Source organism: Armigeres subalbatus, chromosome 2 (assembly GCF_024139115.2).
Source record: "Armigeres subalbatus isolate Guangzhou_Male chromosome 2, GZ_Asu_2, whole genome shotgun sequence".
NCBI classification, from domain to species: Eukaryota; Metazoa; Arthropoda; class Insecta; order Diptera; family Culicidae; genus Armigeres; species Armigeres subalbatus.
This window is the reverse complement of record NC_085140.1, coordinates 399,110,658-399,134,538: the sequence shown is the minus strand read 5'-3', so window position 1 is coordinate 399,134,538 and position 23,881 is coordinate 399,110,658. Positions and strand designations below refer to the sequence as shown.

The 23,881-nt window shown below is 37.7% G+C and overlaps 1 protein-coding gene across 17 annotated transcripts in view; it reads left to right on the top strand.

The window, feature by feature from the left end:
* LOC134213259 (phosphatidylinositol 4-phosphate 5-kinase type-1 gamma) overlaps positions 1-23,881 on the top strand; it is a 164,941-nt gene that overhangs the window by 44,290 nt on the left and 96,770 nt on the right. Inside the window, exon 1 of one of the 17 annotated variants that reach the window (XM_062692115.1) lies at positions 9,515-9,743. The exons of the other annotated variants lie outside the window; for them this stretch is intronic. Coding sequence (XP_062548099.1) covers positions 9,699-9,743 — 45 coding nt within the window. The 5' untranslated portion in view covers positions 9,515-9,698. Of the gene's footprint in view, positions 1-9,514; positions 9,744-23,881 lie in introns of those variants that run through there. 17 annotated transcript variants of the gene reach the window in all.

Genomic DNA, 23,881 nt, shown 5'->3' with positions numbered 1-23,881 from the left:
TATCGCTCGCGGAAAACTGGATACTGAATGACGTTCACAACGTATTCATTGAGAACGGATATCTGCTTTTGCTATGTGTGTAGAGTACGCGTGATACCCTGCTAAGTCAGTGGATTTCAGGGAAGTTTAATTTGGACCAGGAATGTCAGGGTTAGTCAGGGAAAATAGATTAAGATCAGGTAATAATTTTTAAAACTTATAATGATCTTTTTGAGTGTTTCTATAAATGTTCAAACCTAACATATCTTAATAGGAATTTGAGGATTATAAAACCCTTTTTTAAATATTTTTATACCATCATTTGAGACAGACCATTCCAATAAGTCAAATCAGCACTGGGAATCGTCTGAAATTTCCGCGGGAAATACTTCTGGATAAGTTTTCGCAATTCCCAAAGGGAATTCTCCGGAATTTCTAACGGAGGTTCTTCGGAAGGCGAGCTGTATTGAATTTGGAAAACGTTTTCTTTCGTTCTTGAATTCTTTCAAATTTACATTTTGGATTTTGAATTGCCCTTGTCAAAGTTTTCTCAAGAAATACGTTGAAATTTCCACGGGGTGTTTTTGATGTTTCCTCGGTATTTTTTTCTGTTTTGACACAAATTAGCAAAGGGAGATTTATTCCACCATAAATGTTTTGTTACAATGGCTTGAGATAACAGTCCTTGGAATACTGCATCGACAATGCCATTTCAAGTAGGGACGTAGAATGGCTCTAGGTTGCGAACAAATGCTTCAGGCAGACTTGGAGGTATTCTTAGCATAATGGAGGCGATTCAACTTTTGGTACAGCACCGATTTATTACCGGTTGCTCCAAGTATTTCTATTTGAATTCCCAATCCTTCAGCAAAGGAACGATAAACCAAATGTGGTTTAGAACCACAATCAAGTAATGTATAGGAGTGGAAATTCCCTTCCCGCTGTCTGGGACATCATGGCCATAAGCAAAAGTTTACCATCCGACCGGGGACCCTTCTGGACTGGAGATTGGATCTGGATGCAACACTTTTGACTGTAAGTGGAACATGGAAACTAACAGCTTAGGAACTTTGGATCAGACATTGGAATATTGGACACGGGGAGCAATGCGGTTTGTCTACTATGGCCTGATTATTCTTACTTTAAGGGCATTTAAAGGCAAGATGACCCTGTTTCAAACAAATGTAGCAAAGTTCAAGCTCTCATCCCTTAGTCCGGCGTTGGGATACCATTAGGGAAACCAACCTGTTGCACTTGTAGTTGGGATGACTAGAACTACAAATCTCACTTGTCAGCTCACTAGCTAACAGTATAGCTCCTGCTGACAACATCATTGATGGTTTCTGGAAGAATTTCGGGCTGGATTTCGTTGCTGGTGACTGGTGTTGAACTTGGCCAGCTCTCTGGCTCCTAATCGAAAGGCTTCTCATCGAAAAGAGCCTTTTATTTCCCACAAGAATCTGATAGCAACCGAATCGCTGGAACAAACACTGTAGTTTCCTAGTCGGTGCTCCAGAAGCGGAGGAACTTGTCGCTTGGATTAAATATAGGCAATATGTTTTCCGTGTACAAATCGAATCAATATCCACTAAAGACTACCACAAGAGGGATCTAGAAGTGGACTGATTCGATGGGACCGACGCGTATTGATTTCTTCTTGGTGGACTGTATAAACGCTGACGGGCTGAACAAGAGCAGCAGTCAAATGCTTCACACTGGCTTTGTACAGAACAGGGCGCGCTCTTCGGTGAAAAAAGTGAAAACTTTCCGGTTTCTTTTTACTGGTTTCTTCTCGATGCTTACAGTTCGATATTTACAGAATGATGGGACATGAAATGTATTCTATTATATACACAAAAAGGAAACATTGAAAATTTTAAATTTATCGATTGCTGAAAATCCCACAGCCAAGATATTGGCAATAATTTCGACGAATTTCGGTAGGGTGCTAAAACGCCAATGTTCGGAATATGAGTCATGTTCGGGATTTGAGCCAAAACGGTATTGACGAAATTGCATTTTGTGTAATTAGCAAACTTCGGTAAAAAAAATTGATTGCTTCGAGCCTCGGCAAAAATTTTGCAGAGATCGGCAAAATAATTTATATGTGTAGGAGATTTTCTATTTCGCTGGAGGACGGACAATCTTAAAACAAAAACCAGTGGGGAGGGAAAACCTAGACTGACTGTGGTGATTGCCTTGAAGGAAAGCATGCTTTGATGGATTGGATTATGATTTGTTTTGTTATAGGCAAGGATATTTGGAAACGAATTATTTATTTATTCAAATCCAATATATACATGACTGGGTTCGAATGATTAATGAAGAATAATTTCATAGATAATAAAAACAAAAATTCAAAACTTAAACTTATCGTTCGTGACCGAACATTCTAAGTCATCTCGAATTATTTTTCTGGATTTTCCACCACATATTCTTGCAATTTTTTATTGTAAATTCTTAAAAATTCTTCGGCGTTTCCACGAAAAATTCTTTGAACTTTATATGAACTTCATTCGGAATTTTCACAAGTAATTGTTCTAAATTATTTTAGTTCAAATATTTTTCTTCATCTATACGGGAAATTCTTTTGACTTTGTTCGAGGAATTCTTCTCTGAGAAATTCGTTTGAAGATCAATATCACATTTTTTTTTCTAATCTTATCTTGATACGTATTTTTTTTTCAATAGAGCAGAAAACTTTTATGTCATGTTTTATTGTCCAGTGCTTATTTAAATTTATGAATTAAAGTCATAATAAAAACCTGGGGTGGCATTGCGCACCTCGACTCGAAACGAGGAAACCATGCTAACTGTCATACGAAAAAGCTGTCGAAAGGAGATGCGCAATGAGGCCCCTTAAAAGAAAAAAAATGAATCTCTTACTTTTCATCTCTGTATGCACTCACAATTAAACCTTTGCGCAGAGTGTAATTTTATCGGCGGCGGCGTAATATAACATTTTTATCAAGCGGCGGCGGCGTGGTGGCGTCACTCTGTTGGTGATCGGTGGCGGTGGCGGTGGCGTGGATCGACTATTTTTATGCAAACAATATTCTGCGGACTTCTTTCGGAAGCTTCCAGGAATTCCTCAGGAAGTTCCTCTAGGATTTTTTCCCGATAGTTCCTCCAGGAATGCCTCCGGAAGTACCTCCAGGAATTCCTCCGGAAGTTCCTCCAGGATTTCTTCCGGAAGTTCCTCCAGGAATTCCTCCAGAAGTTTCTCCAGGAATTCCTCCGGAAGTTCCTCCAGCAATTTCTCCGGAAACTCCTCCAGGAATTCCCCCGAAAGTTCCTTCAGGAATTTCTGTGGAAGTTCCTCCAGGAATTCCCCCGAAAGTTCCTCCAGGAATTCCTTTGGAAGTTCATCCAGGAAATCCTGTGGAAGTTCCTCCAGGAATTCCTCCGCAAGTTCCTCCAGGAATTCCTCCAGGAATTCCTCCGGAAGTTCCTCCAGGATTACCTCCGGAAGTTCTTCCAGGAATTCCTCCGGAAGTTCCTCCAGGAATTCCTCCGGAAGTTCTTCCACAAATTCCTCCGAAAGTTCTCTCCGGAATTACTCCGGAAGTTCTTCCACCAATTCCTCCGGAAGTTCTTCCAGGAATTCCTCCGAAAAATCCTTCAGGAATTTCTCCTGAAGTTTATCCAGGAATTTCTTCGTAATTCCCGAAGTTTATCCAGATTTTTTTTTTCAAAAGCTTATCCCGAAATTCCTCCTGAAGTTTTTTGCTACAAAAATGCTTCCAAAACTTTCTCTAAAAACAACTCTGGAATTCCACTGAGAATCCACCCAAAAAAAATGTCTAGATATTATTTAATAAAATATTCCCAATAATTCCCAAGGGAACTTTTCTAGAACCGATTGAATTCATTTGGCGATAGTAGTTTTAATAAGTAAGACTTTAATCTCAAAAGTACAACTTCAGTGGTCAACCCCCATATAAGTTCTCCAGAAATTTCTGTCGAAATTCGAAAATAAGAATTATCCAGGTACTACACCAACAGTTCGTCAAGAAATCACCCAGGAAACTCTTCTGGATTTCTTTCCGCTAAATTCCTTAAAGATTCGTCCAGAATATCCTAAATAATGTACCTTGGAAATTCTTCCAATTTTTCTTTTACGAGGTTTCCTTTAGGAGTGTTCCCTAAAAAATCATCCAGGATTTTCCGCCGAATGTACTTTAAGAATTCTTCCAGAAATCCCTCTATGGATTCCCCCGAAAATTTCTACGAATTCATTTTGAAATTCCCCCAGAATTTCCTCAAGATATTCCTTAGAAAATTACATGAATGGCACCGGGGTATTCTTCTTGTGAAAGAATTCACGACGAAATTTTTGTAGAAAAATTTCAAGATTTCATGAATCAATTGCTGGAGGATTGTTTGGATAAATTCTTAAATGAATTTTCGATGTATTGTGTGGATTTTCAAATGGACTGAAAAAGTTTTAGAAGAAATTCTGGAATTTGAAGTATTTTTAAATGCGGAATTAAAAAAAAAAACTTGCTGAATTTCTAAACAAATGTTACATGCAATTCTGATATAATTTCAGTGCAAAATACGGAAGGAATTGTAGAATGGTCTAGAAGCAATTCCTTGATTTCCAGAAGAACAATTTCCACATTTTCTGAAACATTGAATGTTAGGTGGATATCTGCTTCAATAGTGCTTCAATAACCATCGACGTGTTGAAAAAAAAAAACTCAGCGGCGCACAGTACGTTGACTCATAGACAAAAATGAAATTCACTACAGTACAGCTGCAACTATCCGCATCTTAGTGAGTTTCACGCAGTTAAAGTTGCATCAAATCGCCTCCCAGCTTACTACCCATTAGAAATTCTCACTGAGACTAGGCTACTATTACACAAACGCCCATGTAAAATCGATGGAAAGGTTTGGCTTAGTAAATGTTGAAACCGATTTCAGATCTTTAAACAGATGGACTTATTCATGGAATTATTTCGACTTCCAAAACGAGGTTTTTTTTCAATTCGTGTTTGACTAAATATTACATAATACGAACTTTTTGATTTTTTTTTCCTAATTAACATTTTTGTAAATCACCGCTTAATTCTGCCATATTTGCATTTAAAAATTTTCTGAATCATTTTTCATTTTACATGCCTGACAAAAATGTTGTGTATCATATCCATCATATTTGGAAACCCATGCGAAATTACTGTACTACACATATTTCACTCTGTCAAGCAACGTAGACAATACGCCAAATCATCCCAAAATTACAAATTAAAATTCTATTATTTACAGGGACCCGTTGAAGTTTATAGATTGAGCAAAACGAAATAAACATTTTGAACAAAACGCAAAAGGTGTGTTGGGGCTTTGAAGATAAAACTAAAAGATGTTGGTGATTTTATTCGGCTTAAAACAGCAGAACAGTGAAATTGACTCACTCAAACAAGTATAATTTGATCAAAGTTTTAAATATCATTTTAAAAGGAAATATGGATTCACTTTTGTTATAATTGTTATATTTTTTTAAGAACATGACATTTGAGACACTCTTGCTAATACCCGTATGTGACAATTATGCTAAAAGCATCGGTAGTGGTTTGGGAAAAGCCTTCCTATTTTATATATGGGTAAAAGCCTAAAACATCCAGTTATGGTTTTTGTCCCAACTTGACATATATTCAACGCACTGTGCGGTCTACTCACAATATGCAGTGTAAAGTGAGAGCTATCCTTCACAAACTGATAAAGAGTGAGTGCTAGTAATGGACCCCTTAACGACCGCATGATCGAATTTTAGGGGCTATATAAAAAGTCTTTGGGAGATTTCGTCGAATGACCATTTCGTCGAAACTGAATTGCAGCATGGATTTTCTTATTATTTCCATGGATACTCTTTCTTTCACTAATTTTTTACTTAAGATTTACATATTACATTACATTTACATTACAAGAAATAATGTGTTCAGCATAAAATTCACTTTAAATCATATTTCGTTAATGGTTAATTAAAAAAAAACAATTTCAATCAAATGGCCATTCGACATACTGTACCCTCGACGTAATGTCATTTCAACCAAATGTCATTCGACAAAATGATTCTTTTTTAAACTTTTTTTTTAGGCAGCTGTCTTGTCTTGTCTTAGCACATGCACAGCCAGTATTGAAAAGCATCCTGGAAATGTCGGTTGTATTCCCGAGCATTTTCTTGTCTGTAATTAATATTTGCAGCATATCATAAATATGACACAAGTATCAAAACGGCCAGGCCCACCGTGCAGGCTTGAATTTGGGAGAAAATTCAGAACTCCCCGGCAATCAGATTATTTAGTAATAAATAACATGATCAACGAAGAGTTTTGAATCTACGAAAAGAAGAAACGGGGACAGCTGATTGACAAATCGTTGGGAGTGACTTTGCTAAGAAGATTAATGTACACTCCATGGGTCCTCGACGTCTTGGGATGGGGCACAGTTTTTAGTCTAGTGCCCTGGCTTATACACTGATGGGCAAAAGTATTCGCATAAATTCAGATAGATTACTATGAAAACATGACGAATACTTATGTACATCAGTGTACACATAGGCCTAGGTTTAAGCGCCATTACTCGCTCTCTGGAACGAGACAAAGAAAAAGAAACAAAAGCGATGAAAAACAAGCGAAAACTCAAGACGATAAAATTATACCATATTTTTACTTACAACACATCCATATTTTCCGGCGCGCACCAAACTGTGACTTGTTATTTAATTTACTCACCCACACAAAGAAAATTGCGCGATCTCTCCGCGTGCTAAACGAAACAAGACAGGACGCGCACTCTGTACAATTGTTCATCCATCGCGGGGATAAACAATCAATCGCTCTAAGTGAACGATTGTTCATTTAAATTTGGCTACCGCGACCGCGATATCTTTTCTTCAACCATGCATTGCCGCAGTCCAAGTAACATTTTAAGTTTCATAGCAGTCTTAAAGACCATGATTTAGTCTACAATACTTGATACCAGTATGAAACCCGAATGAGAGGCGATAATACGTTTTCTTTTCGTTTTGCTCAGACCTTGGCCGGAGAAACGTTTTTATTTGTGTTTATGGCTCTTACCAAAATTGTGCTATTTCTCTAGTTTTCAATCTCACGTCTATCCTATCAACCCTCTAAAATCCAAGCCCTTGCCTTCGCTCAAAACCTCTTCTTGCCTTTCAAAAATAGTCTACGCACGCTTTGAGAAATTGAACCCTTTAATTTGCGATTTCATCAACTTCACTTTTTTTTTATTTTTGTTCCTCTTTTTTTGTTTATTGAATGTATTATTGTTTTTTTTTTTTAATTTTTGACATATAACAAGTTTGAAAATTGTGATTCAATGATTGGAATTTTTGGACCTATTCTTTTTCCTCCGTGTAAGTCGCTACATAAATATTTTGAAGCGTATATTTTTTTTTATATCGATCTTAAACATGCATTGAAATTTATATTATTGACCAAAATCAAAAACATTTCTAATTCTGAACAATTAAAAACTGCTAAAACAATAACAAAAATGCCCTGTCTAAAAGCGGTCTTGAGTGTAAAAGGGTTGAAAACAAAATAGTGAAACGAAAAATGGACAGCGGTTCCCTATTATTTATCGAATGAAGATAGTTGACGAAGAGAATGCTGTATTTGCAAGTCTTCATGCGCAAGAATTATACTGCCGCTAGCCGCAAGTCGAGCACATATGTGTATGGGCGTCCATATACAGATGTGCTCGACCTGCGGTTAGCGGCAGTATAGGTGTATTATTAGATAGAGCTCACCGAATGTCCATTCCCTGGAAAATAAGAGATCCTGAAACATTCGAATGATTTTGATACATCCTCGTCGGTCGAAAAGCGCAAATTCGTCGTTGCAAATAAGAACGTCCTTCGTGATATTCTTGTGTAGTACTTGATTCCTTCTTAACTTTCTTCGATATACGTAGCTTGATAATCATTGTTAATAGTCGCAAACGGAGTACCTCGATCCAGATGTTGGTATGTTTTGCCTTTTTAACAGCACCGGTTTATGTAACCAAATGTAGATTGTTGAGCATCCCACTACAGTTAGGCACTTAAAAACAACATTTTTTTTTAGTTTTGGAAACCGATGATGAAAAGTGTAAAAAAAAAATGACGGACCAAAAAAAAAACACTTCCGTCTCCAACCATGGCACACTCGATTCTCATTTTAAACTTTTTTTTAGGCAGCTGTGATACAAAACCATATTCAGTTACAATTACAATTATTTTAGCAATTATATCAAACAATCCCAATATCAGTTATTCATTTATTAATGGTAAAAATGTCATTCATTTGCTGTTTCATCTACCCGAGCAAAGAGAAGCTTTCAATAAAAACATGTGGAAATGCTATTACAATATTTGTTGGAAAGCAGATCAAGTTCCAGCTGCAATGTAGAGCCATAGATGACGTGAGTAGAATTTAATAATAGTCCCAAAGGTAACTAATCCTAACTGTATTCCATCAAATGGCCGCGAAATGCTATCTAACCGTTCTTAGTTCTTGATACCTGCTACCTGATGGACAACAGCTCCTCCTCGATAAGCCTAGCGCCGAATGGAGTATCCTTAATCTCCACTGGACTCGATCTTGGGCCACTCGGTCCTCTTTGATTGCATTCTCTTGGTCTTGATAAAGTTAAACAAGCTTGAAACCAGGAGCAGTAACACTGCTAAAATCTTTAGAGATCCTCCTTGCAGATAATATTGTCACGTCATGCGTCACTAGTGCTTCAAGCCCAATCAATTATCCTATTAGTACTATCAAATACCAATGAGATAATTAAAAGACATCTGTTATCAAATTTACGCTGTTTATTATTATTTTCAAATACGTCATATCTTTCGTTTAGATTGACTTGCAAAATATAATGTTGATAAATTGATAAAATGATGCCGAGTTGTGTGACCAAGATGAACTTCTTTTTCGCGTCCATCTTTGCACCTTGCTGTTTAATTCTTGTCAATTCTCACCACGGTACTGGTGAATGGACTTTTGAACTGTTGGTATTTGCGAATTTTACAACTATAATTTTATTTTGGTATGTGAATTCCTAGTACCGCTATTGCAGCTATTTGGCCGCGGTGCTGCACAACCTCGTCCGGGTGCTTATCTTTATTGACGACACTCTTGGAATGAGTGCCGCTGATAACAACTGACGCTGGACGATACCTGCACCTTCCCGCAGAGGGTCAGTATTGTAATCCCTTTCGCTGCGTTAGCTCGAACAACGGCCCAATCTCCCGAGAGGTGTAAATTATTCCACCAAACATTCTATCACATTCTTACACCTGATATGTATATTAGGTGGATACACGAATCAAGTGAGTCGGTGACGCGCATTGTGAGATAAGTCTGAATGCGGTGGTCTTTTGCCAGACAAGTTGTTCAACGTTCGACAGTCGCCGGTCGAATTAAAGATTGAATCGGTGTAGTACACCGTTTCTACTTAAGATTTCTTTTTATTTTTGTGTTTTTCCTCTAAGGTCGTTCAATGGGTTTCAAGTGTGTGTGCGTATTTTAATAATTGTCGAACGCGCGACGCTGCCGCATGTTTTGTTAATCAGAAAAAAAACAGAGAGAACTCTACTTCTTCTTTAACGAACACGGTGAATGTTTGTACACCGTGCGAGCAGTGATTAATCGAAAACAAATTTCGTCTGACGTCATTCTGACCCCGGTGATAGCATTTGAACCCAGAATGTTAAATACTGTCCTACCGGACGTTGTGCTGGAGCTGTTCGAGGTAAGCTGTTCCGAGTCCGAGAAGGCACTCTTCCTCTCGGATACGGTTTCCGATTATGTAATAAAATTGATCTATCCTTAGCCATGATTCAGCAAGCTGTGGAATGTGAGTGGAATTTTAATTTCTTCATTATTCCACTCTGGAACCCGGGAACCGGGGGCAGGCAGCGAAGAGTTGAAGTAGTTCATCAATTCTGATGAAGCGGCGACTCTTGCCCTCCACGATTAACATTGAAGAGGTTGGATCAGTGAAGCTTTGTCTAGCCGTGAATCGCTCAATGGCCACAGCGAATCTAATAAAAGTCCATATTAAATGCGGTGCGGCTAGTTGTGTGAATGCGCGGTCCAGTGCCAATGTGTTATCCACGACATTATTGACTTCAGTGGTGTCCACATGTTTGTTGTTCGCGGCTCATACAGTAAAATCGCTGCATCAGTGCTTATTTACTTGAGAAACAATAATGCATTAAAGTATCTACCTTGGCATGCTTTGGAGACCGAGTGACGTGAAGGTTCTGCTCTCACGTCGCGCGTCGTCGTTGTTGCTTCTACTGCAGCAACAGCATCGCAGTGCCAGTCAGTGCACAATGGGGAAATCCGATTTCAAAGGTGGAAAAAATTGATAACTTTCTTCACGAACAACTTACAGAAGAGATCAAGAGCTTATTCGAAAGGGAATTTTGCAAAGAATTCAGTGAGTGCTGTTTCATGGACGTGGAACGCTTCTGTATGTAGTTATCGAGCTCGTTTTGCCCTAATGCCCCATATATCGCGAGTTTCCAAACTATTTGTCATTTTATCTTAACGACATTGTTCTAAAATTGTGTTTATCTCTTCACTGTGGATCCACAGAAGGGCACTAAATATATTTTGTTGGTAAAAGTTGGAAATTTAAGGGATTTTGGGGTCAAATAAGCATCAAAGTGCATTTTATGTGCAATTTTCATGTATTCTGTAAAAATAGTAATATTCACAGATAAGTGTTGATATTATTGTCTCAAAGTGTTGAACAGATACGTTTGCCGAACAAAAATTAATGAAATAAATCGTTTCACAAATGTTTTATTTGGTTATTTATTGAGTAAAAAACGATTTTTAAAAACTTTTGAATAGCACCGATGCCAAACATTTCCAAACCATACCCGATCGCACAACTAGACAAGAATAGTCATATGTTATGAGTCTTGATGTGATCATAGATAGGAGGTGATGGGAGATACACTTTTTTTTACCTTTTTGCCCAAATTCCCCTATGAAGCAATATAACTCAATGATTTTGAGCAAGGAAATGATGTAGTATTGTTAATTTAATTGATATTTTCCAATGATATAATTAAAATAACAAATAATCATATAATTCATAAAAAATATTGAATTATAGGGGATTTAGGGGTCATACAGCTCATTTAATGTAATTTTTTATTCAAAATAGCATAACATTTTTCACAGACGATGCACATAGAAGATAAAGGGCTTATTCGAGAGGGAGTTTTCCAAGAAATTCAGTGAGACATCTTTTAAAGACGTGAGACACTTCTGTATGTAGTTATTAAGCTAGTTTTGCCCCAATGTCCCATACATCACAGTTTATCAAATTTTTCGTGCTTTTATCTTCCAAGTATTGTACTAAAGATGTGTTCTCTTCATTATAGATCAATAGAAAAGCACTATACATGCTTTGTTGGTAAAAGTTGAAAATTTAAGGGATTTTGGGGTCAAATAAGTATTAAATTGCACTTTACGTGAATTTTTCATTTTTCAATTACTAATGAAGTAAATCATTTCGCAAGTGTTTTGTTTTGTGATTTATTGGGTAAACCCCGATTTTTTAAATGCCATACCAATCCATACCCGTTTGCACAACTAGATAACAACTAGATTTTTAAATACATAATTAATGAATTTTTTCACTTATTTGTCCCAAAATGTCTTAAAATCCATTTTTAATGTAATATATGGATATTTGTTTTTTTTATGGTATCAATTTCTGTTTAAAAAAATTATGACAATAATATAAACTAGGGCCCTCCTTAGCCGTGCGGTAAGACGCGCGGCTACAAAGCAAGACCATGCTGAGGGTGGCTGGGTTCGATTCCCGGTGCCGGTCTAGGCAATTTTCGGATTGGAAATTGTCTCGACTTCCCTGGGCATAAAAGTATCATCGTGCTAGCCTCATGATATACAAATGCAAAAATGGTAACCTGGCTTAGAAACCTCGCAGTTAATAACTGTGGAAGTGCTTAATGAACACTAAGCTGCGAGGCGGCTCTGTCCCAGTGTGGGGATGTAATGCCAATAAGAAGAAGAAGAAGAAGATAAACTATTATTTGTAAATATCTGAATAATCAATAGGTTGTAGATTTCGCCAAAATTGACCATATGTAGAGCTACATCAATGCTTACAAGTTTTTAAATCACCGTAAATTAACCCTAAATGATCATTCGACGTAATATAGTGCAAATGACTTTTTGGGTATTATTATTTTTTACAGAGTACATGAAAAATTCACATAGATGCAGTTTGATGATTATTTGACCCACTTTTTCCAACAAAATATGTATAGTGCTTTTCTATTGATCTATAATGAAGAGGAGATCACATCTTTAGTACAATTCTTGGAAGATAAAAGCACGAAAAATTTGATAAACTGTGATGTATGGGACATTGGGGCAAAACTAGCTTAATAACTACATACAGAAGTGTCTCACGTCTATTAAAGATGTCTCTCTGAATTTCTTGGAAAACTCCCTTTTGAATAAGTCCTTTATCTTCTATGTGCGTCGTCTGTGAAAAATGTTATGCTATTTTGAATAAAAAATTACATTAAATGAGCTGTATGACCCCTAAATCCCCTATAATTCAATATTTTTAATGAGTTATATGATTATTTGTTATTTTAATTATATCATTGGAAAATATCAATCAAATTAACAATACTACATCATTTCCTTGCTCTAAATCATTGAGTTATATTGCTTCATAGGGGAATTTGGGCAAAAAGGTAAAAAAAAAGTGTATCTCCCATCACCTCCTATCTATGATCACATCAAGACTCATAACATATGACTATTCTTGTCTAGTTGTGCGATCGGGTATGGTTTGGAAATGTTTGGCATCGGTGCTATTCAAAAGTTTTTAAAAATCGTTTTTTACTCAAAAAATAACCAAATAAAACATTTGTGAAACGATTTATTTCATTAATTTTTGTTCGGCAAACGTTTGCCAATATCTGTTCAACACTTTGAGACAATAATATCAACACCTATCTGTAAATATTACTATTTTTACAGAATACATGAAAATTGCACATAAAATGCACTTTGATGCTTATTTGACCCCAAAATCCCTTAAATTTCCAACTTTTACCAACAAAATATATTTAGTGCCCTTCTGTGGATCCACAGTGAAGAGATAAACACAATTTTAGAACAATGTCTTAAAGATAAAATGACAAATAGTTTGGAAACTCGCGATATATGGGGCATTAGGGCAAAACGAGCTCGATAACTACATACAGAAGCGTTCCACGTCCATGAAACAGCACTCACTGAATTCTTTGCAAAATTCCCTTTCGAATAAGCTCTTGATCTCTTCTGTAAGTTGTTCGTGAAGAAAGTTATCAATTTTTTCCACCTTTGGAATCGAATTTCCCCATTGTGCAGTGGTTGTGTTTACCCAAAGACTATGTAGCTATGTGATAAGTTTTTACAACAGCAACGGCTAAGCGAATGAGTGAGAGGTATAGCGCGGAAGGTGAGTGAGTCGAGGGTACGCGAAATAAAAAAAACATGTGACTCAAGTGTTGCTATTGTGGCTTCACTTTTAGCCGGTGCTGGTTGGAATGGTTCCACATTTGTAACGCATCATCAGCTGAGTTGAGCAGAGGAGTGAAGTCAAATGCTGTAGAACTGTGCGATAGATGAGGGTGTACGAGTAGGAAGACCGTCGCTTGGGTGGTCAGTTGCAATTGGCAATGATTTGCGACGCACCTTGACAAGGACGACTATGAATCGCGTATAGTGGCAACAACAATAATGCTCTTATATTACATATGTAATAGGCTTTTCAAACAATATAAATTAACGTTTTTTTGCATATAAACTGGATGTAGCATGTTTTTGATTTGCTTACAGAGCTTGCTACAGAGGTTCTGTTAAATCGATAATTTTATAAATTTGCAATGTTAATGGCACCTCTAGAGCAGTTGTATAAGCAGCCTTAAATTTTTTTAGATGGTCATGAAGGCTTACTGATCCGATCTAATGAAACACAATTTACAATTCTATACAAAACAAAGCAATGGACAGCAAGGAGACTTGTTTTCATTTTTATGGTTTTTGTTGTTGTTGCAAATTAGTTCGCATGATAAGATGAGAATTGAAGTGAAAATGGACCGGTTCTTTTAATAATTGACGTTTTTATATAAGTTTCGCGCTTATCATACAGGCGGTTCAAGAAATGAGGTGTTGTTTTGCGAAATTCACAGTGAGCTATAAAACTCACAACCCATGTGATAATAGCTTATAAAGTATCAAATTGATGTTGACCATTCTACAATTACAACGTAATGCCTATTGCGTAACAAATATTCAAGCTTGACCTACCGATGTATATTCTTGAAACACATTTCAAATTTCTATCTATAGCGATTTACCCCTTGTGCTGGTAATTCACTGAAGAATACAAAAACAGTAATTTAGCATTCAATCTGAGTAATAGTTGATTTAATTTATCCATAGTTTCTTTGTTTCTTCTTCTGTAAGTGAAACTGAACTTACTTCATCACAATCGATTCAAACCCATCATTGATGACCCAAATCAGTCAACTTTATAATAAATTAATATGAGAACGCATCTGCCGGTCAGCTCGTTTACTGCCACAGTCTAATCATGTTTACTAACAACAAACGATGCAGGCCAATTCAATTGGCCGTTCAGTTCATACCAAACTGGGCCAACGACAACAAATCGTAATTTCAATTAAATAATTTGTAACAACATACAGCATCAATTGGCCACCATCATCTTTGTCATTGCAAGTTGCGGTGCAACCCGGTGTGGTGGCATCAACAGAGTCGTCATCGCCGGATGGTTTGCGAATGCGATGATGCAGAAATCCGCCTCTTTTCTGCTGCAATTTCATTGCCAAAGCCAAACCAATCCCACAGACACAGCGGCATCAGATGCAAATGGAATATGGCATCGCACCGTAGCGGCCGGCACGGCGGCGGCATGGCAAACGGTTACTGCAATTGCCAACTACCGATCCGTCGGCGAGGCGACTCAAGGGCACTTGTTTGATGCTCATTAATTTGTAACGAACGCTTTCAATGGGGCGGGCTTTTCTGGATTATCTAATCTGGTTGCTGCTGTAAGCGCTGCAAACCAGTTCACAGGTGGTAATTTTGAGGAGGTAACTCGCTTGAACTTGAGTTCATTCGGAGTGGCGTGTTACGTTCTTATTATTTCGTCACTTTCACAATTCATCCCAACCGCAAATAAAATTTTTAAAGATATTTTTGAAGCAATTAAAGTGTGTGAACAAATCCAGTGTTTACGAGAAGTATGTAAAAAAGTTTGTCCAACCCTATCGTCAATTCTCAATTTTTTGTTATTCAGTTGCAAATAAAGTTATTTCTATGAATGTTTTTATATGATTTATTTAATTTTAGGTGCTTGTCATTTTGCCATCAATTTCACATGATATTTTTTCTCCTTTACTGAACCTGAACTATATATTTATTTATTACCAGACTAAGAAGTGGCCTGTGCAATACATAAAAGTCTTCTTCATTCAGCTCGGTTCATGGCTGCACTTCGCCAAGCACGCAGTCTGCGGAGGGTCCGCAAATCGTCCTCCACCTGATCGATCCACCTTGCCCTCGAATCATTTTGCATCGATGTCTTATTGGAATTGCTGGACAGCACCAGCCATTCTTATTACCGGGTTATTTGCTAATTTTCGAACTGTCACTTTTAAGTTTAATTCTCCAAATGAGACAGACCCTAAGGGTGCTACCCAGCAATTCCAATAAGACATCGATGCAAAATGATTCGGTATCTGTCAAAAGTAATCTTGCTCTGCGAGCAGGGTTATTTGATGATTATTGAAATGTCGAGTAGTGATTGGATATTAGACGACACATGGGTAGTAGGGTGGTTCAAAAAATCGATTTTGCTCTACAGTGCTCATCTGATTCTCTACCATGTTCTGAGTGTCCTCTGAAAATTTGAGCTCATTTGGATTAAAACTGATTTAGCACAAGCCGTTGCAAGTTTGCTTGCAAATTAGTATGGGGAAATTTATTTTTTCATTATACTGCGTTAATGACGCTTCCCCATCAAGCGCATGTTAAAAGAAAACCTACATAGCTAAAAGGAATACTCAACAGCTTTCACTCAGTGAAAACCGCGTCTTAATTAATCGTTCCAATAATTAGTAAGGGAATTTTGCATGCAAACTTGAAACGGCTTGTGCTAAATCAGTTTTAATCCAAATGAGCTCAAATTTTCAGAGGATGGTAAAGAATCAGATGAGCACTGTGGAGCAAAAACGATTTTTTGAACCACCCTAATGGGTAGTGCTTGTTGTTTCGTAGGAAGCAGCATTCAATTATCGAGATGATTGAAATTATAAACACCGTATAATTTCGTTTCACGGCGGGCAGTCCGCGACCTTCATGGGAGGAAATTTTTTTCTTTCGTGAAGCAGTTGGATGAAGACTTGATGTAAATAGAGTCTGCGTACAGAATGGCGCAGGAACGGACGCTATTTGTTAAATTTACGACCCTAGAGGCAATGAAGGAAGCATTGAGAAAAAATTCTGATCCACGGAAGTTTTCGTATGCAAACGGAAAGTAGGTAGAAGTGCGTATATTCATCGCAGGAACTAATGTATGCTACGTCCGAGTATTCGATCTGCCACCGGAACTTGGGGATGATGATCTTTCATCAGCACTTGGAGAGTTTAGAGAAGTGGAGAAGTGCAGCGTGTCATTCGAGAAAAATTTCCAGCAGATTTGGGCCTCGCCCATATGTACAGTGCGCATACATTGAAGTAAAAAGGATATTCTCCCTACGATAGAAATTTTCAATTACAAAGGAAGAATATTCTATGACGGCCTTAAGAACACGTGCTTCTTTTGTCGGGAATTAGGACACAGGATAGATTCTTGCCCTCAACGTCGGAATCCGGGCAGCCGAGGCGAAAAGCAACAGGAGATACCTGCATGTGATACATATGCTGACGTCGTAGCAGGAACAGATGCAGTATCAGAAAACTGCGAACTACTGGATGCAACTGTAGATGAGGTAATTGGTGGCCAAAGCGATTCATGAGGCGATGTTGAGCAAGCCAACCAGCGACGAGCTCAATTCGCGGCTTCACATTCTACTTCCGGACCTGGTTCAAGTTCTCGCCCGAAAAAAGTGCGTGCGTAGAAAATTACACTAAATGTGGTATTTGAATTGTTAGAATAATTAATTATTTACTAAGAAATGCGGCTCCGTAGAGTTTTTTTTAAGACAAATGAGCCTAATAAATAAACAAATGAAAAAAAATAGTTTAGCCAAACGGAATTTGCACCTGATGGCCTTTTCAGCAAAACGACCTGTTAGGACAAACGGCTTTTTCGGCAAAATTACAATTCGGCCGTATATCGCTTTGACCAAATGAAATTTTCGGACAAACCAAATAGCTCAAACGTTTATTTCGGCCAAATGCAATTCAACAAGACGACTTCCAGCTTAACGTGTTACTCGGCCAAATAGCTTCCTGCCGAATGATGTTTGGCCAAAGGATCCTTCCTTTTCCTATTAATGGCCCATGGAATTTACGAAAAATGTATTGTCGTTAATACAAAAATATCCCGTTTCAAGTAGATATTCTGAAGAATGGCAATTCAACAAATTTTCCCGTGTAAATTTCGAAGATTTTACCATAGAAATTTGAAAAATTCTAATGAATTTCCTATGGAAATTTCAAACAGTTTTCCTTTAAAATCCAAAGAAATTTTTGTTGCAATCCACATTTTGAAGAATGGGAATTCTGAAAAATTTCGCATGGAATATCCGAATAACTTCTAGTGAAAATTACAAAGAGTTTTCCATGAGATCTCCTTAGAGTTTATCGCGGACAGGCCGAAATAATGGTGTTATTTTGAAGAATACTCAACAGAGATTTCCGTGGATATTCGAACATTTTTATGTATGAGTTTGCAACGATTTCCCGTGAAAATTCTGTAGATTTTCCTTGGGAATCCAAACAGCTCCCTTTGGAAATTCCAAAGAACTCTCAAAACTTCAAAGCAGCTCCCGTGGAAAATCTGAAAATTATTTCCAAATAAATATTTTGGAAAAACTTTCATTTTTTCTGGGGAAGTTCATTAGATTTTTTCAGCGAAATTCAAAAGATTCTCCCGTTAATATTTTCAAAATGTTTCAAAAAATAGCAAGGAAAAAATGTTTTAGAAACGATTGTAATAAAATAATTGCCACTCCAAAATACCTCGTGGTAGTTTTTCAAGCTCCACTTTCAAAAAATGATCAATCACTTTAGAAAAATGAGTTCATAAGGAATCTAATCCTCTGGGTTTCTAAATAGCCAACATATTTGAAGTGCTTACTTGCAGATTTCGTCTTCGCTCTTTGTGTGGCTGTCCCACCTCCATTTACGCTCTCGAGTTTCTGTTGATGTCAGTTATTGAAGGAATCGTGAAGGCATTTGTCACTGGCTTGATGAACATGTTTGACGTTTCACCCGTTGTTCCGCAGAAATCACTTACTTACAAGGAATGTAAAATAACAACATTGCCAATGACAACAACATTGTCCTCTCTTGTAAATGTTGAGACAAACTCAACTCGCAATAAGCGTTTGTCCCAAACTGCAACAGAATAGGACAATGATCGCCTGCCGTGCATTTTGAGAAGCAGTCGGTTTCCGATGATGTTTTTGGTTAAATAAGTATCAGTTATCATAGTTTAGACATTAACTTAACCATCTGTTGACATGATTTGTGTTTTACTTCTGAAATATACAAGTTATCGCAGTGTGAAAAGTTCACAACAATTACCTCTCCATGTTTGTTGCAAATAAAACGGAACGCAACAATGTCTTTATCCTCTGCAGATGAGGACAAAGAGTTATCGCTATTCTCTTTTGTCGCTTGTTTTTTGCATTTTTCAGCGACAATTACATTCCTTGCTTACTTGCCATCTTCTGAAACGAACAATTTTTATTAAGGTGGTTATACAACAAAGCCACAAATCGGCCATCTTGGAAACTACGTGCTCAAGAGCACAAATTGAGAGAACCACAACGCCCATGGGGATGAAACATTCGTAGATCGTTTCCTTACTCATGCTAAACAATCGATTTTAATTTCAGCATTGTACGACAATTATTACGCTAGATTTGAATATTTGATAATATGAGTAGAAACTCGCGTGGTGAATTTAAAATTCACCACATGGCTTGATTGTATAATCACCTTAAACACTACGTTCCACTTGTTCCATTGACTTCCACCACATCCCATTCAGGGGCGTCTCGTGGACTTTTGGTACACCTGTTCTACCATCCTGCTCAAAAAATATTCATCAAGCTGAGCGGTTTCGAATGAAAGTGCATTTAACAACTTTAACATTTGTACAACTTAACCAAATATTAGAGAAAAAAAAAACAGTTCAAATAGAAAGGATTTACAAAACAATAAATAGCTTATTAATCTCTTTTGTTACAAAAATGTTTTAAATTTAGATGCACTTAAAATTTTAAACTCTAGCAAGTCGTCTAAAATCTAGCTTGGTAAAAGTTGGCAATAACTGGATATTGCTCATTATAGAGATCTTTTAAATCGGCTCATTCCACCATTCGGGGTACACGGGACCCATCGCCGCTAATATTTAAACTCTCACATATTTTGTTGCTACGAAAGAAATGTTATTAACCATTATTAGTATAATAATTATTGTTTGATGCGATTGATTGTGACGACCAATGAGTCACATTTAAAAGCTGAAATGTTTTCCAGTTATTTAATTTTTCAAATTTAATGAAAACTATACCTTTTTCTCTATGTTGATTGATTTTGAGTACATCCAGGTTTTTCTACGCGGTTGGAATTCATTAATTTCTCGGTTAACCCGAACTTTCACAGCTTTTCAAACAGCACCTGAATTTTCTTTGATTTTTTGTGAATTTTTCCGTGGGGTTAACTCATTGTTTTATTGACGCTGAAGGTCCTAAACGACTAAAAGCAAACCGTGTAAAAAGAACCTGGGAACCTGGGTGTATTAAAAAGTCATTATTTAATGTCTCTTTTGAAAACGCAAACATCAATTTAATATTGTTCTCGATGCATTGCATATTCATAAGGAGAAAAAAGAAAAACAAACTGTTCCCAATCTTCGGAATATGAACGAAAGCGTGCGCGGAGCGCCTACGCCTTTCGGCAAAGCACAGCCCGACACTGCGACCGAGTCTAACCGAAGGTGCGTCGCGTCGTTGATTGTTCTCGCAGCGCGTCGAACGGGTTTGACTCCTGCTGCGCGCATAGCAGAACTTGCATCTAAACGTGCTTGCTTCGCATGCGAAAGAGGATGATGTGAGGAAACGGAGAAAGCTGGCAACGCTCACGCTGGTTCTCTGCGCGCGGAGAACGAGTGAGCATACCAATGAGGAAATTATTTCAAATCATTTGCCATGGCGCAAAACTTCAAATTTAACTTCTGGCAGCGCTGCTGTTGGTTCTTCATTATGCATAATGCATATGCATAATCCATGGATCGTACGACTTTCTATGCGATGGGGTGTGGTGTGTCGGGGAAACACACATTTAGCTGCAATTTGACTGTATACGCCAAGCATGTGGCGTTAACTTGATCTGCCTACGAAATATTTTGTTTCTTTAGATGTTTAGATGTTAAAATCATTGGAAATATTACGTGAAACTTTGTTTAAAAACACTCAAAACTTAAAAAAATTACTGAGTAATTTATTTGCCCTAATAATTAACTGCCAAGACATTAATTTCCTACTTCTGACCTAAAAATGGTTACCTGTTCCATGAACAGGTAGAACGTGTGGACGAGTCGCCTCTGATCCCATTGAATTCCACCACTTAATTGTATCTTGACGAAGTCGAGTCAAGTACGAGACACTGAAGATGGTTGAGGTCGAAATACGTATCTGTCAAGATACAATTAAGTGGTGGAATTCAATGGGATTGTATAAACTTGTCTTATGACAAGTGAAGACATTCAACTAAAAAGCTCAAAAAAAATTTCTAATACTACGTTCCAGTTTTCGTCGCGCTGGAACATTATTTGGACGATGTTCTCCGATGTGGTGTACGTCCCTGTAGCATGCAGCAGTTCGCTAGAGCTGTGATGTATCGAAAAGAGGACATGCGAAAAGGACTTGCTCTACCGTCTTGGTTTCGCATGTGCAAGCAGAACAAGCAGGGGATTTCGTGTGTAGATACCACATACAGTTTTCGAGAATATCTCGTAATTGTCAACGTAGATTGACGCATCCTGCGTCGAATAATGATTGTTGAATATGATCACATCATCTTTGTTTTACTCTGCAACGATTCCTTTATTGTCGTCTCAGTACATTTCATAGCAGCAAACCCAGGATGGATCCCTGTTGGACTACAGCTGTTATGGGGGCGAACGTACCTTCCTATGTGTCGTATAGCCGTACCCGTTTCTTAAATGATTTCACGATTTCTGCCCAGCTTATCTGTTCAGGTTCTGAAGGCGTTTCGTACGGTTCCACCCCAGTACCCCAAATGCCAGTACCTCGAAGTAAATATACTCTTCTACCAATATAGTCCACTCCAGCTGGTTTGAAGAGACAACGCGGTAGCGCCGCATTTTGATATCTGGGTTTAAAAATAAAACTTCGGAAAATGTAAATGTGTGTGAAATTTGTTTAATTTTTGCTATTACCGCACCCATTGGCTATCGTTTTCAGGCGTAAGTCTGCTTTTGTGACGCAAGATGGTGTGAATATGCTGTCTCTTGCCTAACATATGGGGACTTATGAAGTGGACTATATTGTTAACATACTATATTTGCCCGAAGGCTACTACCCCGAATGAAACACTACTCTGAAATCCATTACCCCGAAAACATTTCGAAACTGTAGTTTGCTATCAATATTTTCGACTTCCACAGATACCATTACCGTTGAATTGCAAAATGACAATATTTGCAAAAAATAAATACTCAGAGTTACTTATGTCAAATTTGTTTTTAAACCTGGGTCAGTGCCAACCCGAACCCTGAATAAAAAAACGTTTTCAGTTCCATCTGTCATTGGATATGTTGGCGTGCGTAGCATCGTGTTTGTTTTGATTCGAAACATATGATCCAGAACATCCAATGCACAGGCAGTGTGTTGGCCTTGACTAATCAGATCATGATAAATAAAAATTTTTAAGTGCTTGCACTTATTTTTGCGGGTAGTGGAATTTGCTTTTGGGCGTATATTTATATTTAATTATAATCTATAATCCCGTTCACATTTTTATACCAAGAATTCCGTATAGAATTCATATAAAGGAGATTTTCTATTATACAAGAATCCATCTAATACATCATATTGAAATTCCAATAACTATTTCGGATCAAGTTTTTTTTGAAAAAACACTCAAAAGCATGTAATAAAAATTCTCCCTCCTGATAAAGGTTTTGGATTTTGGGCCCTGTGCATTTTCAAAGGCGCCGGGATTTTGATTTTCCGTGCCCAACTCCCGAAAACATATGTAAAAATACATGGGGAAAATCCGTGGACCAAATTCCCGAAGTGTGAGGCTACCTTAATGCTAGGAGTTCCTTTTGAAATTCCTAATCTTTCAATAGTCTAACTTGGAAAACTTAACAACGTTTTTAACTCCGGAAGTTCCTTCAGGAATTCAGTTTCATTCTTACATGTTCCTTGAGGAAATCCTCTAAAGGTTCCATCAGGCTTTCGTCCGGAAGTTCCTTCAGGAATTCCTCCGAAAATTCCTTGAAGAATTCCTCTGAAGGTTCCATCAGGATTTCCTCCGGAAGTTGCCCCAGAAGTTCCCCGGAAGTTCCTCCAGGAATTCCTCCAGAAGTTCCTCCGGAAGTTCCTTCAGGAATTCATTCGGAAGTTCCACCTGGAACTCCCCCGGAATTTCCTTCAGGAATTCTTCCGAAAGTTCATTCAGAAATTTCTTCCAAAAGCTTACTGCTTCCTGGAGGAGCTTCCATAAGAATTTCTGTTGTAGCTCCCGGTGAAACTTTTGAAGAACTTCCGGTAGAACTCCTCCAAGAGGTTCCGAATGTGCTCCTCCACTTCCAGAGATATTCCTCAAGAAACTTCCGGAGGAATTACTCGAGGAACTTCCGAAAGAATTCCTCAAGGAACTTCTGGAGAAATTTCAGAAGGCACTTCCAGAGGAATTCCTCAAGAATCTTCCGGAGGAATTGCTCAAAGTACTTCCGGGCGCATTCATGTACGAAACTTGTCGAGCAATTCCTGAAGGAAACTTCGAGTAAGTTCCTGTACTCCAGAAGAATTTCCTGGAGGAATTATTGCAGGAATTTTCAAATTAATTCATGAAACAACATCCAAAGAAAATCCTGAAACAGTATTCAAAGATATTCCTAGAAGAATTTCCAAAGGAATTCATCTCGAAGGGATCGCTTGGAAAAAAAGGAGAAATGCCTGAAAGATATCGCCAATGAATGCATACAAGAATTCAAGAATAATTTCCTGGAAGAATTACTGAAGTAATTCCTGGCAGAGTTTTTGGAAGAATTTCAAAAGAAATGCTACATATTATTTAAGAAAAAAATCTGTGAGGAAACCCCTGAATGAACTTATGAATAACTTCCCTAACAAATATTTTTAAAACTGAATCTAATAACAAATATAACAAAGCTCCTGGAAAAAAAGAATTTCAACGCGTATTTCATTTGAATAAACGGACAGTTTCGTTTTTCCCTTCTGCTTGTTTATTCCGAACAGTCCCACCCACCCACATGGTTTTGACTTTGACAGTTGAAGTACAGTTGTATTGGTGAACCCGGTGCAAAACTGTGAAACAAACAACACAGTGCGAACCCGACAGCTTTGGGGTTGGAATTAGTTTATTTAT